This window comes from Euprymna scolopes, chromosome 14, assembly GCF_053919585.1.
Source record: "Euprymna scolopes isolate OS-2025 chromosome 14, ASM5391958v1, whole genome shotgun sequence".
Lineage (NCBI taxonomy): Eukaryota > Metazoa > Mollusca > Cephalopoda > Sepiida > Sepiolidae > Euprymna > Euprymna scolopes.
Window position 1 is genome coordinate 85,894,713 of NC_136495.1, and position 19,737 is coordinate 85,914,449.

Here is a 19,737-nt window from a genome sequence, read left to right on the forward strand (position 1 = left end):
AACAAGATAAGGGTCGTTTTTGACTCCAGATAACAAGATAGGGGTCGTTTTTGACTACACTATGGAGTATCATTGAATAACGCTCTTCTCACCAGGCCGGATCTGAGCAATAACCTAATAGGAGTACTGCTCTGTTTTCGAAAAGAAACTGTGGCTTTTATGGCTGATGTGGAACAAATGTTTTTCTGTTTTCTTGTGAAGAAAAAATAAAGAAACTTTCTGCGGTTCCTGTGGCACAAAGACAATGACTTCAACAGGGAAATAGTAGAATATAGGATGAAAGTCCATGTATTTGGCAACCGCCCTTCGCCTGCAGTGGCAACATACTGCCTCAGGAAATCAGTTGGTGAGAAATGCCTCAATTGAAGCCCTGCTGTTGTATGTTTTGTAAACATAGGCTTCTACGTTGATGACCGGCTGAAGTCGGTACCCACTGTAACAGATGCCATTTCCTTGCTGAAGGAAACCCATGAAGCCCTGAAAGCCTCAAATTTGAGGCTGCATAAAATAGTCTCCAACAAGAAAGAGGTTCTGGATGCCTTCCCTACTGAGGACCTCACCAGTGACATCAAAGATTTGAATCTTGATGTGGATGCACTACCCGTGCAACGTAGCCTGGGACTTGATTGAGACCCTAAAAGTGACTGCTTCTCTTTAGTGTTGTCCAAGAGAAAAAAAACCTACACTCGCAGAGGCATCTTATCCACCATCAATGTTTGGAGGTGTATGCTGAGCAAAAAAAAAAAGAAAAAAAAAAAAAAAGGCCAATTTTTAAAAATTTGACCCCTATTATGACCCCTTAAAATTTATTTTTTTGGGCTCAAATTAAGTTATTAAGTTAGATCCATGTCCAAGGAACCTATATCTAAAATTTCAAGTGTTTAGAACCAAAATTGTCAGAGGAGTTTGGTAGAGTTCTCAAAGGTCAAATCCTTGAACTTTGACCCCTTAATAGCCAAATTTCTTGCCGAAAACCGATCACATAGATTTTCCCAAATCTCACTACCCTGTATATCAAATTTTGAGTCTGTAGACTAAAAATTGACAGAGTTATTGCGTAGGGAAATGTTCAGACACACACACACAGACAGACACTTTCACTTTTATATATATATATATATATATATATATATTTATATATTTATATATATATATATGCACATATCACTTTATTTTTATAATGAATCAATAAAATACTGATGGGGACTAGTTAAATTAAGTTTAGAATGGTGGATATAAATTCTGTCTTTGAGAGAGATTAAGTATTGATGAAAATTTCACACACATACACAATGCACATAATGGAATTACATAAAAAAATGAATTTTTAATCCTAAATCTTCTTCTTAGATTACCATTTTCAAACATCTTTAAGAAATAACACAGTCATAAATTTTTTTACATTAATATACAGGAATTGAATGTTATAAAACTTAACTAGTTTCTATAAAGTATTTTTTATGAAAGTATTTATTTTTAATTGTAGGGGGCTAATAGCCATGGGCAGTTGAGCCAGGGTCATAATGAGGATCTGATTGTACCCACAGAGTTGTCCAACTGCCCAGTTTCAGCCTTTGAAATTGCCTTAATTACTGGTGGTGGAGGCCATTCCCTACTGATTACTAGTAAGTATAAAAGATAAATATATAAATTATTATCTATTATATTTCCAACAATAATATACAACAAAAACGAGTAAATCTTGTCATTTTGAGATTAAATGCTCACATAATACAATTTTGATAAATCTTTTCTCTTCTTTCGGTTGGTTTCAATAAAAAGCAAGGCAATGTTGGCAGCTGATTTGGCTGCCTCATACCCAGCCTTACAATCTTCTAAGGAAGAAAATTGAAAAAAAAAAAAAAAAGAGCTACATTATTACATTTTATGAAAATGGGTGATCCACAGGTATTTGTTTTAATTCTGTTTAGTTATCAACCCTTTTTCTTGGTGTTTAAAAGACTTATTGCATTGGAATGTTACTAATATGTTAGGTTGTAAAACAACAGACAACAATTCTATTAACGCATAAGATAGCAACATTCATATTTATAAAACTGAAGATGAATAAGTTGTGAGAATGTGTAGCAGTTCCATGACAGATCTATTTCTTTTTTGTACACACAATCTCATAAAAATATTTGAAAATGATCATCTGAAAAGTGGTTAAGCTGTAGTTCGGTTGGTGTGAACAGGTTTGCCCAAACTTGCATATTAATATACAGATGACTAGCACATCACAGACATGCACATAACCAGATAATTTCCACCCACCTTGATTGGTGGGAAGAGACAATCAGTTCCAGAATGAGATGTCATGATGACGTCAGAATCTCTTCTCATCCGTACAGTAGGCTTAATTGGGGAGTCTTTTTTAGCTCTTTGAGTTCATTTTTGGCATCAACTAGGGTGGTATACCATGGTAGGATGTTGGAAAGCCGATATTCAGCATAAAAATCGTTTTTTTTTAAGAGTCCAAGGACCGAAACATCATACATTTGCTGGCAGACAAAATTTAGGTATTTACGGACAAACTTTAAATGCCTATATCTTTAAAACTATTGAAGCTAATGACGTTGCAAAGAAAAAAAAAAGAGCACACAAAACTTCAGCTCACTGCAGCAGTGTCGTCTGTCAGTACTTTCTGTAGACTCGTTTCCAGATCTATCTCATCTGCTTCAGTGGCTTGTTTTTATAAAAGACAGAGGCCTCTAAATTTGCATATGTATGCGAGAGCACACGAGATTCTGCGAGACTGCATTGTTATATAACGCTGCGGGCACCATCTTGGACCCTTTTCAGCATCATGACGCTGCATCAGCAAAGTGCACACCAAGGCTGTTTAAGAGCTAAGCCTGCATTCCCACAATTTTCGCCACACTCCCCCCTGATATCATTATCAGAGAGAGGGCAGGGACGCGGTGGCCTTTTTCTTCGGGTGCTTCTTCGGAGAGGGGGACTGGGGCTTCGTCCTCGCCTGTGCTTTCATCCTCAGTTTCAGGGTCGATGAACCTAAGGCTGCTATTCTTGGGGTTGCTGTCCGACGAAGTCGGCGTAACCCAAAATGATGGTTAACTGGTCTCGGATCCAATGTCGCTCTCATTGCTGAGTGGTGGCTGTGCGTGTGATGTCAATCGAAGATCCTTGATGTGACGGGACACCCCGTCAACCCGTACCGATTGTGGGCTGATCACCTCACCCAGTTCCGTAGCGTGTGGGGCACTTGCCGCGGGGGTTCTTAACCCAGACGGCATCCCCCTCTTTGATATTCTCTCTCGTCACCTCCGGCTTGGGCAGTGGGCTAGTCTCTATGCCTCTCACCCTGACATGGTACCTGTGCAGTGCTTCAGCTGGCACGGTAGAGGGTGAAATGTCAATCAATGAGCGTCAAAAAATGTTGTGGTGAGTTACATCCATTGCGAGCCTGTTCCAATTTCCTCTCACACTCAGTTTTCCCTTCTTCCACTGGGTTGATCGACCAACAGGTCTCGCAGCTCCTCACGTCTCTCTTTGACACATGGGGGTCCACCAGCCTGGCGAAGTAAAGGGTTCGGTTTACACCGGGGTGCCCGCTTTGATAATAGACATCAGCAACATGGTCCGTGCTAAGCCGACGCCCAACCGCGGCGCAATTCACAGGTACCGGTTCATCCACTTCTTTTGGCAGGTTCAGCCAACGGCGTGGCACTCTGGTCAGACGATTGGCGTGATTCTGACAGGACTGCACCAGTGTCACATCTATGGCCAGGTTGAATTCCTTTGATGATCTCGGTCAGGGTATCAAGTCGTCTCCGTATTAGCATTTCGGCCGATGCCTTCGTTGTTAACCGTGTTTCCCACCCAAGGCATCGGTTATCTACTGATGCACACACGTAGAGTCTGTGATGATGTGTAGCACTCTGGCCTGCCACTGAAGCGCCAGATTTACCCCTTTGAGTGTAGCATCAAGCTCGGCCAGGTTTATGTGCCCAGCGTCATTTTCTGGCCGAAGCCAGCAGGCATCTTCTACGATAAATCCATTGACTGCAAGAGCAACGCCAAGGGCGAATGAGCTGGCGTCCACCCAACCTGTAAACTCACTCCTGTCGACGCACCAGATTCCTCACACGGGGTCGTCCTCGGTCACTCTGGCTACAGCTTTCACCGGCATGCTTCGCAGGGAGGGATCGCGCACCTCATCGTCTCATCCCGTTGACATGGAAGTCGCACGTCGCTTTATGGCTGCCACTGTCACCAGGAGCCACCCACACACCGGGAAGTGGCCCACCAGTTTTCCGCAGATGGAAAAAACGGTTCGACGCGTGATGTTGGATGGAACTTCCGGGATATCACCACCTCTTCCCCAGTGGAGTCCATCTGTGCTGCCGCTCACATGCAAGCCAAGAACTTTTGCTCCATCTTACAGGCGCTCTGGCTCCTTGCATGACAGCCCGAAGCTCTCAAAGTGTTCTTTTACCGCCTGGGGAGACATGAGGCTCTGGTTCACAAAAATGTTGTCAATATACGACAATGTCGCCTATTGCATGGCTTCATCCTGACACCGGATCCCTGCATAATCGCTGTCATAATGTGCAGGGCCACATTCAGGCCAAACCCCAGCCTAGTCCAACAATAGCGAGTCCTTTTGATCTTGACCATCTGGAACGACGCGTATCTGCAGGTAGGCTCTTTGCAGGTCCAGGATTGCTGTGTACGCCCCCTGCTGCTGCCACTCCCTCAGTTTATGTGCACAGATGTCAGCCCCCGCCGTGTGTGGGTCGGCGTGTTCATTGAGTTCCCGGTTATCCATGACGGGTCGGACCTTCTATTTATTTTCTTGACGGCCATCAGGGGGATCAGCTCCCTTGGTGGCCCGAGCTCATCCTCTGGGTACAGAACCAGCTAGCCATTATCCATCCAAACCTGGAGTTCTGCCTCGTACTGCCCCCCTGAGCCATGTGGGAAGTGGATACTCCGTCAGCCGATTCCGCAAGGCTGGTCGCCCAACCCCTTCCAGGACGCAGCCCACACGTTTGTGCCCTTGTCATATTCCGCGTGGAAGTCAGGTTTACCAAGAGTGATTGCCGCGCAGACCTGTTCCTTGTGTTGGGAAAACCTTTATTATATCTTTATTTATTTTCTGTCAGTTTGTATCTAGTAACGTTCACTATTGATAAAACTTTCCTCTACGCAAAGCATAGAGGAAAGTTTATAAGTCTATAAACTTTAGGAAGTTTTTCCTATAAAGTTTATAAGTCTATAAACTTTAGGAAGTTTTTCCTATAAAGTTTATAAGTCTATAAACTTTAGGAAGTTTTTCCTATAAAGTTTATAAGTATATAAACTTTCCTCTGTGCTTTATCTTCTGTTGATTTTCCTCTAAACCGCTTATATGCTTTTCACTAAACCGCTTATATGCTTTTCACTAAACCGCTTATATGCTTTTCACTAAACCGCTTATATGCTTTTCTAATGCCTCTGTGTCACTTTCTGATACGGTACCGAATAATACGTGTAGTGCTTTACCTACGAAAGGTAGTATAGATCTCTTTCTAAATCGTTTCTGGGTCTCTCCTGCTGCTAGTAATCCAATATCCCTAAAATATCCTCCAATGTATCAGAGTCTTTGTTTCATCTTATCTAACCGTCCTCTTAGTGATACAAATAACGCTGTATTAGAATTCATCCCAAATTTTGATTGATTTTTCTGCATTTGCAGCTTGAAGTCCGCCGCGAAGTTAACTTCGTGTTCTAGTTCCCTTTGAACCTTCCGATGCGTTCCCAGATCGATGACGAATGTCAAGATCCACTTCGAACATGAAATCATTACCTCACTGGTCTTCTTAAATACCGTACTGTGTGTGGCGCAACGCTACTGTCAATCCAACCATCACCACCATCGTCATCATTATTAGGCGCCGCATCCTACAAATATACATATTAACACTCTTTTACTATTTGTTCCCTTTTTTATTTCAATTACTCAATTCCAGTTCCCTAAATAACTTAATGAGAGAATCAGTTTCATCTTCTTCGTCTTCCTTATTCTCTTCATAGCTATCTTTAATTTTCCCTCGTTTTAGAGATAACATTGATAGGTCGTTTTATGCTGCTTCTCAGAAGTCTAGGTCCCATCACATCGCCTATTACTTCTGGGGGCTGTGTCGACAGAATCGCATGGCTCTCTGATTCTTCAGCCCTATTCTCATCACCAGCCTCTCTATCTCTTAGTACCGATAGTGGAATATCATTTTCAGATTTCCAACCTTCCGAATCTGGTGGCATAGTTGTTATCTCTGGTAGCGAGTCTGTAGTCTCTACCTCAAATTCTAATTCTAACTCCTGTTCATCCGCTACCTCATCAGCCCACCTATCCATGCCTTCCCAATCTCCTTCCGGATCGATCAGGGTGGCTTTCCTCACAGGTCTATCTGTCTGTATATTAGGCATTTTCCACTCCCTAATATTGACTTCACAGATATCTGACGCGTGAACCCTCTTCGTTTTATTTGTCAATTGATCCCATATTTTATGTCACCAGTCCCGCTTGTTTTACTATCCTATAGTACAGTTTCCATCTAGGATCTAATTTTCCTTTTCTAACCTTGCTCTGTAGTATACTGAGTCACCAACTTCATATGTTTTCTTAACCCTTCCATCGTTGACTCTTTTGTTACGCTTTTTCTGTGCTGACCTAGTCCTTCAACACACTTGACTAAACAGAGAATGCTGTTGCTCAATCACTTTTTTATGATTTTCTTCCCCAGTATACCTTTTTTTTGGTAGTAGGAGATTATCCAATGGTAGCACTACATCTCTACTGTGCACCAGGTAATATGGAGAGAATTTAGTCGTATTGTTATGTGAAAATCTTGGCCTGATTCAAGAACAAGTCCCAATTCTCGACTTCGTCCTCTGATAGCTTTGACAGCATATCTCCCAAAAACCTATGGAATCTCTCTACTTTTGCATTGCTCTGTGAGTGGTATGGAGAGGTGGTAACATGCTTTATTCCCAAATATCCCGTCACCTCTTTTACAACAGCATTTATGAATTCTCCGCCGTTGTCCATCACTAACACGCGTGGGACACCATACCTAGGGAAAATCTCATTCATTAGTATCTCTGCCATAGTCTGTGCATCCTTCCTTTGCACTAGGAATGCCTCTACCCAACTCGTTAACCAATCGACCATGCTGACTATATACTTATTTCCCTTATTGCTAATATTATATGGCCCTGAGACATCCATACTCCACTTCTCAAACGGATATGAGGGAATATAAGTCTCTATTAGGGGTATCTTAGCTCCTTTTACTGCCCGCTTCTGGAAAGTAACACACTCTGTCACATAGGAGTGGATATGTTTATACATACCAGGCCAATAATATTTCTTCGCTAAAATCGAGTAAGTTTTATCAATACCTACATGACCTAACCCGTCATGCATTATCTGCACTAAACTAATCCTCACATGACCATTTCTTAAGTACACTATATTCTTTGTCTTTTCTCGCTTCTAACTTAAGTATTTTCAGGTCTATCGATTCCCACCCAATCTTATCGGAATCGTTTTCTTGAGAGTCATCTTCTTCTGACTCTATTTCATCTTCTACCTCTGGGGGCCTGTTCTGCAATTGTTGGGAGTTAAGTAAGCAAATTCTATAGTTATTAACACTAACTAGATTCTGATCACTAGCGTCAGCTTCTTCCTCTACTACTTTGGGAATTCTAGATAATAAATCTGCACAGGTGTTTTCTTTTCTGGACAGGTACTCTATTTTACAGTCGTAGCCATCCAGTTGCATAGACCACAGTTGCGCGTTTCGATTCTTCCATTCAGCATCGAACAAGTAATGGACGATGATCAGTCTTTATTACAAACGTCGCGCCCGCTAAATAGAAATGCAGCTTTTGCAAAGCGTACGCGATGGCATAGGCCTCTTTTTCAATCATGGGCCACTTCTGTTGGGTCTTTGTTAATTTGTGAGAGAGAAAGTATTTCCAGGATTACAGCTTCTGCCTCTTCACATAGCTGAGTCAAGCACGTTCCTACACACGTTTCACTAGCATCCGTATATAAGACCATAGGCTTGTTCAGATCGGGATAAATCAATAAAGGAATGGATGTCATTTCAGCCTTTAACATATTGCATGCTTTCTGACATGCCTCAGTCCAATCAAACCTAGCATATTTCTTCATTAGATTAATTAGTGGTATAGCTATTCTAGAGATTCCTGCTATGAACCTTCTGTAATAACCTACAGTTCCTATAAATGCTCTAACTTGTCTAACTGTTTGAGGTTCTGGCATCGCCCTTATAATCTTTACTTTATCAGTATCTGGCCTTACTCCAGATTGGTCTATGATAAATCCTAAATATTTAGTCTCTTTTCTCATAAATTGACACTTTTCGATCTTTAATTTTAAGCCATGATATTTCAGATGATCTAACACAGCCTGTAAATGCTTAAAGTGCTCTTCCGGGGTTTTTGAGAATATTAAGATGTCATCCAAATATGCCATGGCAAAATGTTCAAATCCTCTCAACACTATTGTCATTAATGATTGAAAAACACCAGGGGCTCCTGCTAGCCCAAACAGCATAACACGGAACTGGAACAACCCCATGTGACAACAGAAAGCCGTCTTAGGTTTGTCCTTCTCATTTACCGCCACTTGCCAGTAACCTGATATTAAATCTAAGGAGGAAAAACATGTAGCTTTCCCTAGCATCGCTAAAATGTCGTCTATCTATAAGCAGTAGATTTTGTTATCTTAAGTTCTCTAAAATCTACGCAAAATCTATTTCCCCTGTCCTTTTTCTCTAATACTACTACTAGGAAACCCCAAGGTGATTGAGATGGCTCAATAATACCAGCCTCTCCCATCTCTTCACTGCTTTCTCAACCAACTCTCTCTTCCAAATAGGCATTCTGTACGGCCTCATCTTTATTGGTTGGTGGTCTCCTGTGTCAATCGACATTTTTACTGTATGCATATTACCTAATTCCTTATCTGACTTAGCTAACACTCGCTTATTAGCTTTAAATAGTCTTCCTAATCTCTCTCGGTATTGGTCAGGACAGTCTAATTCTACCTTGTCACTAATTGCTTCACTCTCTACAGGCATTCCTTTGCGCCTCACTCTACTTTTTAATGTTAATACTGAAGCTCTGCCCAGCTTAGTTCCTGATTTAATGTTAACCGTCTTCAGACTTGTATTGGCTACAACTACCAGAAAATTCTTCACCTGACCTTCCTGCACTAATGCTGGTAACACTGTCACGTCCTCGTCCTCTTCTATATAGGGAAGGGGTAACACCTGATAAATGACTTCGCTATCCTTTATAGCCCCTTCTATCTCACCCCAGCTCGTCACCGCTGTTCTAGGTGAAATCTTTAAATCTTCACGAGACACGAGGTCCACTCGAGCGAGGATCGTGCTACCTAAAATAATCTCTTCCTCCCCAAGGACTAACTTTGGAGGGTCGAATTTTAATACGGCTTTCCTCTCTCTAAGCCAGTCTTCTCCCAGTATCACGTCGTAGGTCATTTTTGGCGCTACATACAATGTGTGGGATGTCTCGGTCCCGCCCACCTTTATCTTTACTTCCAGCATCCAATCTAATCTAAATCTACCCACATCTGCCTGAAACGCGTTCATTTTAGTCAACATAAATCGGTCGGCGAGGAGTCTTAGTCTTTGCGACTCTAAAGAACTAATGACTGAGACTTCCGATCCGGTGTCTATCAACGCTCTGAACGTTTCGCCCTCTATCTCAATGTTGCAGGTGAGTTCGTCATCTTCGGACCATATTTGACATAACCTAATCGCATCTCTATCCTTGTCCGAAGGATTCTTAACCTTACTTTTCCGCTTTCTACAACTGTCCTACAAATGCCCGCTCTTCCCGAATCCCTGGCATGTCTCCTTCTTCCTTAGTGAACAGCTAGTTGTAGTGTGCCCTCTTTCCTTACACTCGTCACACTGTACGAACTCCTTTGCCTTGCAACTTCGAATTAAATGTTCTTCACTGCCGCACTTAAAACACTTAGGCCTCAGCATGCAGGCCCTCTTTGAATGTCCCAGGCGGCCACAGTTGAAACAGTGCACCCCGTGTCTGCACTGATAACTATAGTGCCCCTCTTTTCCGCAATTGTAGCATTTTAATTTTAAAGCCCCATCTATGCTCTCTGGACATTCCTATCTCTCCTAGGGGCAACCCTAACTAGTTTAAAGATTTCCTTGTTGGGGTCTTCTTAGGAGACTTGGGTTTTAATTTGGGTCCGGGTGGATTCTTCTGTCCCTAATCTTACATTTATGTGCCCTGTGCTCTTCTTTCTGGCAAACAAAGCACACTAGACCCCTCTTAAAGTTAGGATGGGGTATGGATCTTCCCCCTACCCTTAAGTCCAAGTGTTCTGGATTCGTGGCTTCTTCCCAACTCTGGTGAAGCTTAGGGTACTTTGCTCGGATGTGTCCTCATCAACCGCATCCGTAGCAGACCTTCAACCAGTCTGTATTGTTCTCCTTTAATTTTCCTAGTTTCAGGAGAAGGGCTCCCGCTCTTCGAGCCTATGCAAAGGTCTCCTCCAACGTGTTAGGCTGTGCCCTTGCCATGTCCTCACGCAACAAGGAATTACTCAAAGCGTCTGTGAAGAACTCTGCCAGCTGGGTAGCTGGGTAGCCGGATCATTTCTCCAAGCCTGATCCGGATAAGCTACCTTAGCGAGAACTCTCATGTGTCCCTCTAGGTGAGCGATGGATTCTCCATCCCTCTGCCTCACACCTACCAGTGTTCGAGCTGCCTCCGTTTGGCTCGAGTGACGGCCGAAGTGCCGCTGGATGTCATATTCAAACATCTCCCAGTTGGTTTGGGATTTGTATTTATACAAATACTCCCCAATCCATTCTCAGGCAGCACCCTCAGTATAGTCGTATGCCAGTGAAATCATATTGGCATCCGACAGGTTATAGATGCGCCCTTTCTTCTCTATTGCTTTGAGCCAGGGTCCTAACTTCACAGCCAAACCTGTGAACAGTGGAATTCTGGATCCTGTTACGTTAAGTTTTGGAGTTAGCCGACCCTCCTTCTTCAATCCTACGCCCTAACTCCTCTGCAGCCCTATTGTCTTCATTGGTCATGGTAGTAGCCCTAGCGGATTCCATATTAAATAATAATAGACAACAAAATAAGCGCTCTTTGAAAAAGCCCACAAGAAGTCCAAAAACAAACGACAAGCAAAAAAAGTGAAAAGAACAAAAATAGGGTGGTTTCCTACCTGATCGCTGAGATGTTGTTGTTTCTGCGCTTTTGTTGACTCGCTTGTTGGGAAGTCACACCTGTTGTAAACAGTAAACCTCCTGGGTTTTTTTTTTAATCCGTCTGCCTGGTTATCTAACACACCTTCTTTCTGATTTCAATAATCCTTCTCAGGTATATGCTATTATAAAAAACCTAGACACCTCAAAAGCATGTGGACCAGATCTCATCCCGGCTGTGCTATTAAAAAAATGCTCTGCCGAGGTTGCTCCAGTTCTGTCCAAACTTTACAATAAATGCCTTAACGAATCTTGTTTTCCCGACTGCTGGAAAACCGCCTCTGTGGTACCAGTCTTCAAGAATTCTGGTGAAAGAACTGACCCACTAAATTATCGCCCCATTAGCCTCCTCCCGCTTTTCGCCAAAATATTTGAGTCCTTAGTTAATAAAGCCCTAGTCCAGCACCTAACAGCTGCTAAACTCCTGACTGACAAACAATATGGATTCAGGCAAGCCCGTTCAACAGCAGATATCTTAACTGTAGTTTCTGAACGTATATACCGTTCATTGGATAAAACAGGGGAGGGTAGAGCGGTGGCCCTTGATATATCTAAGGCTTTTGACAGGGTATGGCACGATGGTCTTCTAAGGAAAATTAGATCATATGGAATCACTGGAAGAATTCATAACGTAATTAAATCCTTCTTAAGTAATAGAAAAATCAAAGTTGTCCTCGACGGACATACATCCAAACAATATGACATAAATGCGGGAGTACCTCAGGGGTCTATCCTTGGACCTCTATTATTCCTGATATTCATAAACGACCTCCCTGATAATATTGTTTCGGAGATGGGTATATTTGCCGATGACACCACTCTCTATAACAGATATGAGGGGAAAACAAATGAACACATATCCAAGAAAATGGCAGAAACACTAGAGCATGACCTCCAATCCGTAGTCGAATGGGGACAAAAATGGTTGGTCACATTCAATGCTGCTAAGACTAAGCTTGTTTCCTTCAATAACTACAAGAAACCTTCTCTACCACCAATAGCAATGGCCAAGAACACATTGCCTGAAAGTACTTCTTTTAAACTCCTCGGCCTAACGTTTACAGGGAATATGAACTGGAATAGATACATTGAGAGCATTGCCAAGGCTGCTGCAAGGAAGGTTGGCTCCCTCTACTGTGCTAGAAAACTACTTACGCCTGCCAGTATCCTATACCTCTATAAGGCAACCATTCGCCCATGTATGGAGTACTGTTGTCACATCTGGGCTGGTGCATCTGCTGCTTGTCTCTCGCTCCTGGACAGGGTTCAAAAAAGAGTCGCCAACCTGATAGGTCCTGAACTGTCATGTAGGCTTCAACCTCTGTCCCATCGACGAGATGTTGCATCCCTCTGCCTGTTCTACAAATACTTTAATGGTGAATGCTCTGACGAACTGCAAACACTTGTACCTCCCCGACGTAACTGCCCCCGACAAACCCGACAAGCTACTAAGTCTCATCCCTTTACAGTGGAGATCCCTAGGTGCAATAGTTTCTTCCCCAGAACTGCGGGTCTTTGGAACTCCCTTCCGGGATTCTGCTTTCCCAACTGCAATGATATGCAGAAGTTCAAGTGTAATGTTAACAAACATCTTTCTACTTTTCTCCCTTCATAATGACCCCGCTAATTCCCTAATAGTAGCCCCCTGCTTCAAAGTGGCACTGTGCCTTGTTTGGGGTGAAAATTGAATAAAAAAAAAAAAAAAAATCCTGGTCAACGGCCACCAAATGTCACTCCCTCCAAGCCGGTCGGTTGAGGATGATCGTCGAACTCGGAACCCTTCCACTCTAATTACGGCAGCCTGAAAACGACCTGACTGGTGGTTTACAGTTCACTGTTTTGGTCCTTCCACTGACCACTGCCGGTGATAATTCTTAGCTGTCTAAAGTTGCTGGTATGGGAAAGTGACAGAATTATCGGTTGATCATCTAAATATATACTCCGAACCTGTCGTTGTGTACCCTCCTAACAATGAACATCGACGATAAGAGAGCCGTGGATTTCAGTGTAGTGAAAAGAAAATTAAAACAATTCCACACACGAATAAACAATGAATCTAAGTTTATTTGCAATAGTAATGTTCTTACAGCATTTCAGAGTCTTGAAGGTAGCTGGTGTGTAGCTATTCTGAGAATATGCACGAAAACGGCAGCTTGTAACTTTGACAGTACCCAGAAGTAATCGGTCACTCCCAGTGGCTAGCCAAAAGTTACTTCTAGTTGTTTCGAGGAATTTTATGAGTTGAAATAAGGCTGTCAGTAGTTGAAGAAATGTGTTAGTTGAAGCCCACTCTGCTAGATCTTAACACGGAGCCGATCAAGTATCGATCTCATCAAACTAATTTTTGGGTTGCTGTTGTCGAGTATATACACACATTCGTGCCTGCCCTTTGGATGTCACGAGTATATCTTCCTTTGTTTAAAAAAAAACTTGCCCGTCATTTGATCTCTCAAACTTTCTTTTCCAAAAATAAACAACCGCTTCGCTTCAAGACTCTGATTTTTACAAACAATAAATATTTGGGTACATAGTCTTTTTTTTATTATTAACCACAGAGAGTTATATAATACTCACATTTTTTTTGGATATTTTTCTTCAATGGGATATCAACCCCATACCCGTACTTGGTTACACTTGGAACACTACCTTCTCATCAAATGACCTGGATGAACAATTCTTATTTTGTTGCTACTGAAAGTCTTTGAACACAACTTTGATGTGAGATAGAAGTTTATCACTAGGTGGGACCTCTAGCTTGGATGAGACCTGTTCCACAATTTCATCGAAGTCTGGCTCTTCGTCGAATCAAGATCTCTTGCAGTTCTTGAAAATCTCAATGAAATGTTTGTTTGCATTGATTATGATTGTGCATGTAAAAGAAAATAAAATGTGAAAAATGGAAAATATTTGATTATAAATTTGGAAAAAAATCAAGAATTTTTTCTGGTTTACAACCAATATTTGACTGAAAATAGCTTAAAAAAGAGTACCAATCAGACTTTTCCAGAAAACAGTACAGTTTCATGGTTTTCTGATGCCAGATAGTGATTCTACACCCCCCAAAACATTGGAAAAGTGGTCTGGATTAAGAAATTTGAGTAAGAATGAATTTGGATTTATTGTTTAAATGGTCATTTTAGATTGTCCAAAATTATGCAAAAATGGTCAAGTTCAAATTTTTTCAGTATGTTAGAATTAAAATGGTTCCCGAGAGTGATTTTTTTTCACCCAGTTGGATTATGATAGCTTTCTATGTCTAGATTCTTATTTCTGAAGGATGAGAAATTTCATCTTGGGGCTTTTTTGCAATCTTTCGTTAAAATGTACTGGCTGGGGGCAAATTTTGGTCTTTTTTTATGGAAAAAAATGTTTATTTTTATGATAAATTTTGTGAAAAAAATCCCATAAAACAGGTCAAAAACTTATTCATATGTTCCATTTTTTATAATGAAGTAAATTTAGGGCCTTTGACATTAAGGGGCTTCTAGGACATATTTAAGGGTTTCTGGAAGAAATTTGGAGCAATTCTTCAGGTGTACCTAAATTTACTCCTTGGTAAAATTACTGTAGTCACATATTTGCAAAAATTCGAAATTCGTGAACTTTAAATGGACATATCTTGAGAAATAATTGGAGTTAGAAGATAAATGAGTCCATTTTTTTTGCAACCTTAGACTTTGAGCTATTCAAATATATAGGTTTCATAATAATTTGAGAAAGTTGCTAAAAATCCATATGTCCACTTGCCAGTCCACTGTGATCTGTTGCCAATGCCAAAACAAGATATAACTTCAAAATGCCACATCCTGCTTTTAGTGAAAACCTACCAAATAATTTTCTTTTCGATGTTCCAGATAAACTTGATTGGTACTTTAGTGTAAATGTTGGTTTATTCAATTCAACGCAGATACATCCAGAACAACCAAATGGCTATCTTTATCTTAATACTCTCCAGCAAAAAAAAATGTGACAACAGGACGGTGCCCAGTGTTGCTTGGTCATTAAAAAAAAAAAAAATTGTGAGAGCCAGGGGAAGGGGGTTTGCATAAAAATAATTGGATACCATCAGCCAGAAGCAAAACCGAAAGCAAAATTTTGTAAAAAAAAAAAAAAAAAAAAATGCAAACTGTGCGCGAACTTGCATAACTGAAGTTGTTGAGTTCGGAGAGATGGGATTTCAGAATTATGGGATATTCGAATAATAAGTAAATTAGCTCATAATAATTTAAATACAATTTATTCATGGCAGAAATCTGAACTTATTTACAGAACGATATTCATGTGTCTGTGGATGCCACCATCTTGTCCTCAGTTCCCCCTGGAACTCTCTAGTTTTTTGAAAGATCTATAAAGGGCAATAACTCTTATTTCCTTTTTTAGAGGTATTTACCCTTTTATCGCTATAGCGCATCCTCTTTGAAATATAATGCTTGTAGGATGTTTGATGAGGGTTTATTTGTAGAGTTGAAGTTGGTTTGCACCTTCATTGCATCCTTCGGGTTGGACTTTTCTTCTCAGATTTGCTTTGTTTGTTGCATGTTGATTGAACAACTTTGAGGTAATTCAAATGTGTCCAATAAAATACTTAATGGAATGATTGTGTTATTTGATTGCTTCTTTGAGAGATATAAGTAATGAAGTTGATTTGCATGTCTGACCCAAATAGATGATTGTACATCTACATCATAGATTACATTACCAGAACAACATACTATGTGACCTTGTGTCCATTTTTCTTTACCATTGCGGTAGTCTTTTGCTAATACAAGTTGTCCTGATAGAAATTTATGTGATCTTGCTCCATAATGGCGATTGAATTGGTTTTCCATTGTCGTGTTTCTCTTGGGAAGATTATTTGATGATGGACAAATAGCATTCATTGGTAAAGATATTTTTCTGTTCATCAATGTTTCAGCAGGAAACTTTCTATTTGGGCAATTTGGATTTGGGTAGCTCTGTAGCTACTTAGAAATATTTCTATGATCTCTCGAGTAATTCCTTTCTTTTTAACTTCAAGAGTACTCTCTTAAATGTATTGACAAAGCGTTCAGTTTGGCCATTTGATTGTGGATGAAAAGGTGGAAATATGAGATGCTGAATACTTGTTTACAGAAGTCAGAAAATTCTGCTGAGGTAAATGTAGTATCATTATCAGAAATTAAGATTTCAAGAACGCTCAATCTGCTGAAAATTTCTTGTAGTTTCTTTACAGTTTCATTCGATTCATCTGGAAGACTTCTGGCCACTTACCATAAGCATCAACCAATATTAAGTAATATTGTCGATTAATTGGTCCTGCAAAGTCCATGTATAGTCATGACCGAGGCATTTCTGGGGTAGGCCATGCATGCAATGTTGTTTTCCGAGAAGACTTTGCAACCAGTTGACATTTGGCACAACTTTTTACAAGTTGCTCTAATATTTGGCCAAGGCTTTCATCAGATTTATTCCCTGGTGTCCATAATGGAATTGCTTGAGAACTCCAAAGAGAAGTGTTCCATTGATCTTGGATAAAGAAGAAATTCTCTGAAAACTTGGTTGAAGTTGCTGGTCAGTGCATGTTTTTTGCCAGCTTGTGGGATGAAAATATCAAACTTTCTTGGATCATCTTTGAAGTGACAGGTAGTGATCTCATTGTGCAGGTTCCACAGCGATGACTGTGTCTTCCACTACTTTTTGATGAGAATTTAGATAATTGCTAGGACTTCTTTCTTAATTTGTCTATATGTTCATTCAGTAGGCGTCAATGACTTTGATGCATGTGCAATGGCTTTTTTGCTTCCATCAGGAAAAATATGTGATATTACTGCTCTGACTCCATAGTCTGAAGCATCTGTCACAGCAGTAATGTGCAATGATTGTAGTGTGTCAGCAATAGATTAGAATTAAGAAATATTTTGATTTTCTCAATGATTTTGCATATGCATGACCAGTTCAATTTGGTATCTTTTTGATTATTTAGAGCCCCCCCCCCCTCCCCATAACTTGTGCAGTTTGGGTAAGAAAGAACCATAATAACTTACAACATCAAGAAAGGATTATAGTGTTGCAACATCCTTTGGAGCTGCCTAAATATTTGTCCGGATCTGGTTTTCGATCATTTTTGTCAAATATGAATCCCAGATATTTCACCAAAGTTTGGAAGAATTTGCATTTTTCTGGTTTAAGTGAAATTCATATTGTTGAATTTGATCCAGCACGGAAGTAAGACGATGCAGAAGTTCCTCTTGGGATGTGCCTGTAAGAATAATATCATCAATGTAGGCAAAAACTCCTGGCAATCCTGTGAGCATTGTATCCATAGTTTGTTGGAATATTGCTGGAGCTGACTTGACCCCAAATCAAAGGCGGTTAAATTGAAATAACCCTTGTAGGTGTTAATAATGAGAAGATTTTTGGAATCTTCATCAACTTCCATTTGTAGATATGCATCTGCAAGGTCCAGTTTTGCAAAACAAGTTTCACCGTTAAGTTTTAAGAACAGATCCTCCGGTACGGGTAGTGGATACTGATGTGTCTCGAGTCTGTCATTTAGTCCTGTGCTGAAGTCCGCACATAGGCATAATTTGCTGTTAGTCTTCTTCACAATGACAATAGGTGTTGCCCAAGATGAGTAATTTGTAGGTTGGATTACTCCTTCTTGCTGTAAACGATCCAATTATTTTTGTACTGTAACTAAAGCTGCATATGGTATCAGATGCTTTGGTCTGAAGACTAGCTTTGCATCTGCATTCAGTTTTAAAGTCGCTTTAACTTTACAACATTCAAGACCTTCTTGAAAAACATCGCTGAACTTTGCTTTAAGTATTTCTTAAAATGTGTTTCAGCATCTGCTGCCGCATCAATATTGAAAATTGAGTTTCGGGAAACATTGAAAAGATTAAGTTTTTCAATAAAATCCAAACCAAGCAAATTCCTAGAAACGGATGAGCAAGCCTTTATGTGCTTTAGACTAAACATGCAACACAACGTTAGCTACTTTTACTTTCTCTACCGCTCTCCCTCAACCCAAGACTGCACCATAATAAACAAAGTCTCTGACAGCATAGACACAGCACTCTCCCTCGACACTAGTGCCCAAGTACATGTATTTGGTGACTTTAATGTCCATCACAAAAACTGGCTTGGATTCTCTACTTACACAGATGCAGCGGGCAGCACAACTCATAGCTTCTCTATATCTCACTCCCTATCACAAATTGTTACTTTTCCAACCCGTTTCCCTGACCAGGAAGAACAATAAGCATCACTTTTAGATCTGTTTTTGACCACAGTTCCTGATGATTGTATAACGAAAGCCGACAGCCCACTTGGGAACGCTGATCATGCAGTGATGATGGTTGAAATCGCCCTAAACTCTAGAGCCAAAACTGAAGAGCCAGTGCTGAAAATAACGAGATATTATAAAAAGGCTGACTGGGAAGCCATCAGAGATCTTATCAGAGACACCCTATGGGGAAATATTTTTTCTCTTCCTGCTGAACAGTGTGCAAACGAGACCACTGAATGGTTCAAAACTGCAATCGAAGCGCATGTTTCCATGCGGAAATTCTATAGCAAGCTCCACTCTCCCCAATGGTTTACTTCGACTTGCGCAACTGCCATTGCTCAAAGGCAGAATGCATACCGCAGATTTAACCGACATAAGTCCAGTTCAAACAGACAGAAGCTAGAAGTAACGTTAAGAAAGAAATAGCGACAGCTAAGAGAGAATTTACGGAAACCACTAAAAAACGTATCGAAGCACAAAAACTAGGAACTCCTGACTTCTGGAAAATCTACAACAGTGTAGTAAATAATGGGCAATCAACAATTCCCCCACTAACCAACAATCACGAGGTTGTTTGCTCAGCAACCGAAAAGACTAACATGCTTGCCAGTCGGTTTGCCTCAAACTCCACACTGGACCCTTCCAACCACTCCCTACCTGAATTTCCTATGCGGACAGACGCCACGCTAGACGACCTGAAAATTACCCCTGCTCAGGTGCCTGCTATCATAAAAATCCTTGACACTTCAAAAGCATGTGGACCCGATCTCATCCCAGCCGTGCTATTAAAAAGTGCTCAGCCGAAGTAGCTCCAGTTCTCTCCAAACTCTACAACAAATGCCTTAATGAATCTTGCTTTCTGGGCTGTTGGAAAACTGCTTCTGTGGTACCAGTATTCAAGACTTCTGGCGAAAGAACTGACCCATTAAATTATCGCCCCATTAGCCTCCTCCCACTTTTTGCCAAAATATTTGAGACCTTAATTAACCATGCTCTAGTCCATCACCTTACAGATGCTAAACTTCTGACTGACCAACAATATGGATTTAGACAAGCCCGTTCCACAGCAGACATCCTAACTGTAATCTCTGAACGTATATACCATTCACTGGACAAAGCGGGAGAGGGCAGAGCGGTAGCTCTAGATATATCTAAGGCTTT

The 19,737-nt window shown here is 40.9% G+C and overlaps 1 protein-coding gene across 2 annotated transcripts in view; it reads left to right on the forward strand.

Annotated features, from left to right (window-relative positions):
- LOC145293144 (secretion-regulating guanine nucleotide exchange factor-like) overlaps positions 1–19,737 on the forward strand; it is an 85,043-nt gene that overhangs the window by 34,481 nt on the left and 30,825 nt on the right. For both annotated transcript variants that reach the window (XM_080139565.1, XM_080139564.1), the window contains exon 2: positions 1,487–1,625. In XM_080139565.1, coding sequence (XP_079995691.1) covers positions 1,487–1,625 — 139 coding nt within the window. The remainder of the gene's footprint in view (positions 1–1,486; positions 1,626–19,737) is intronic.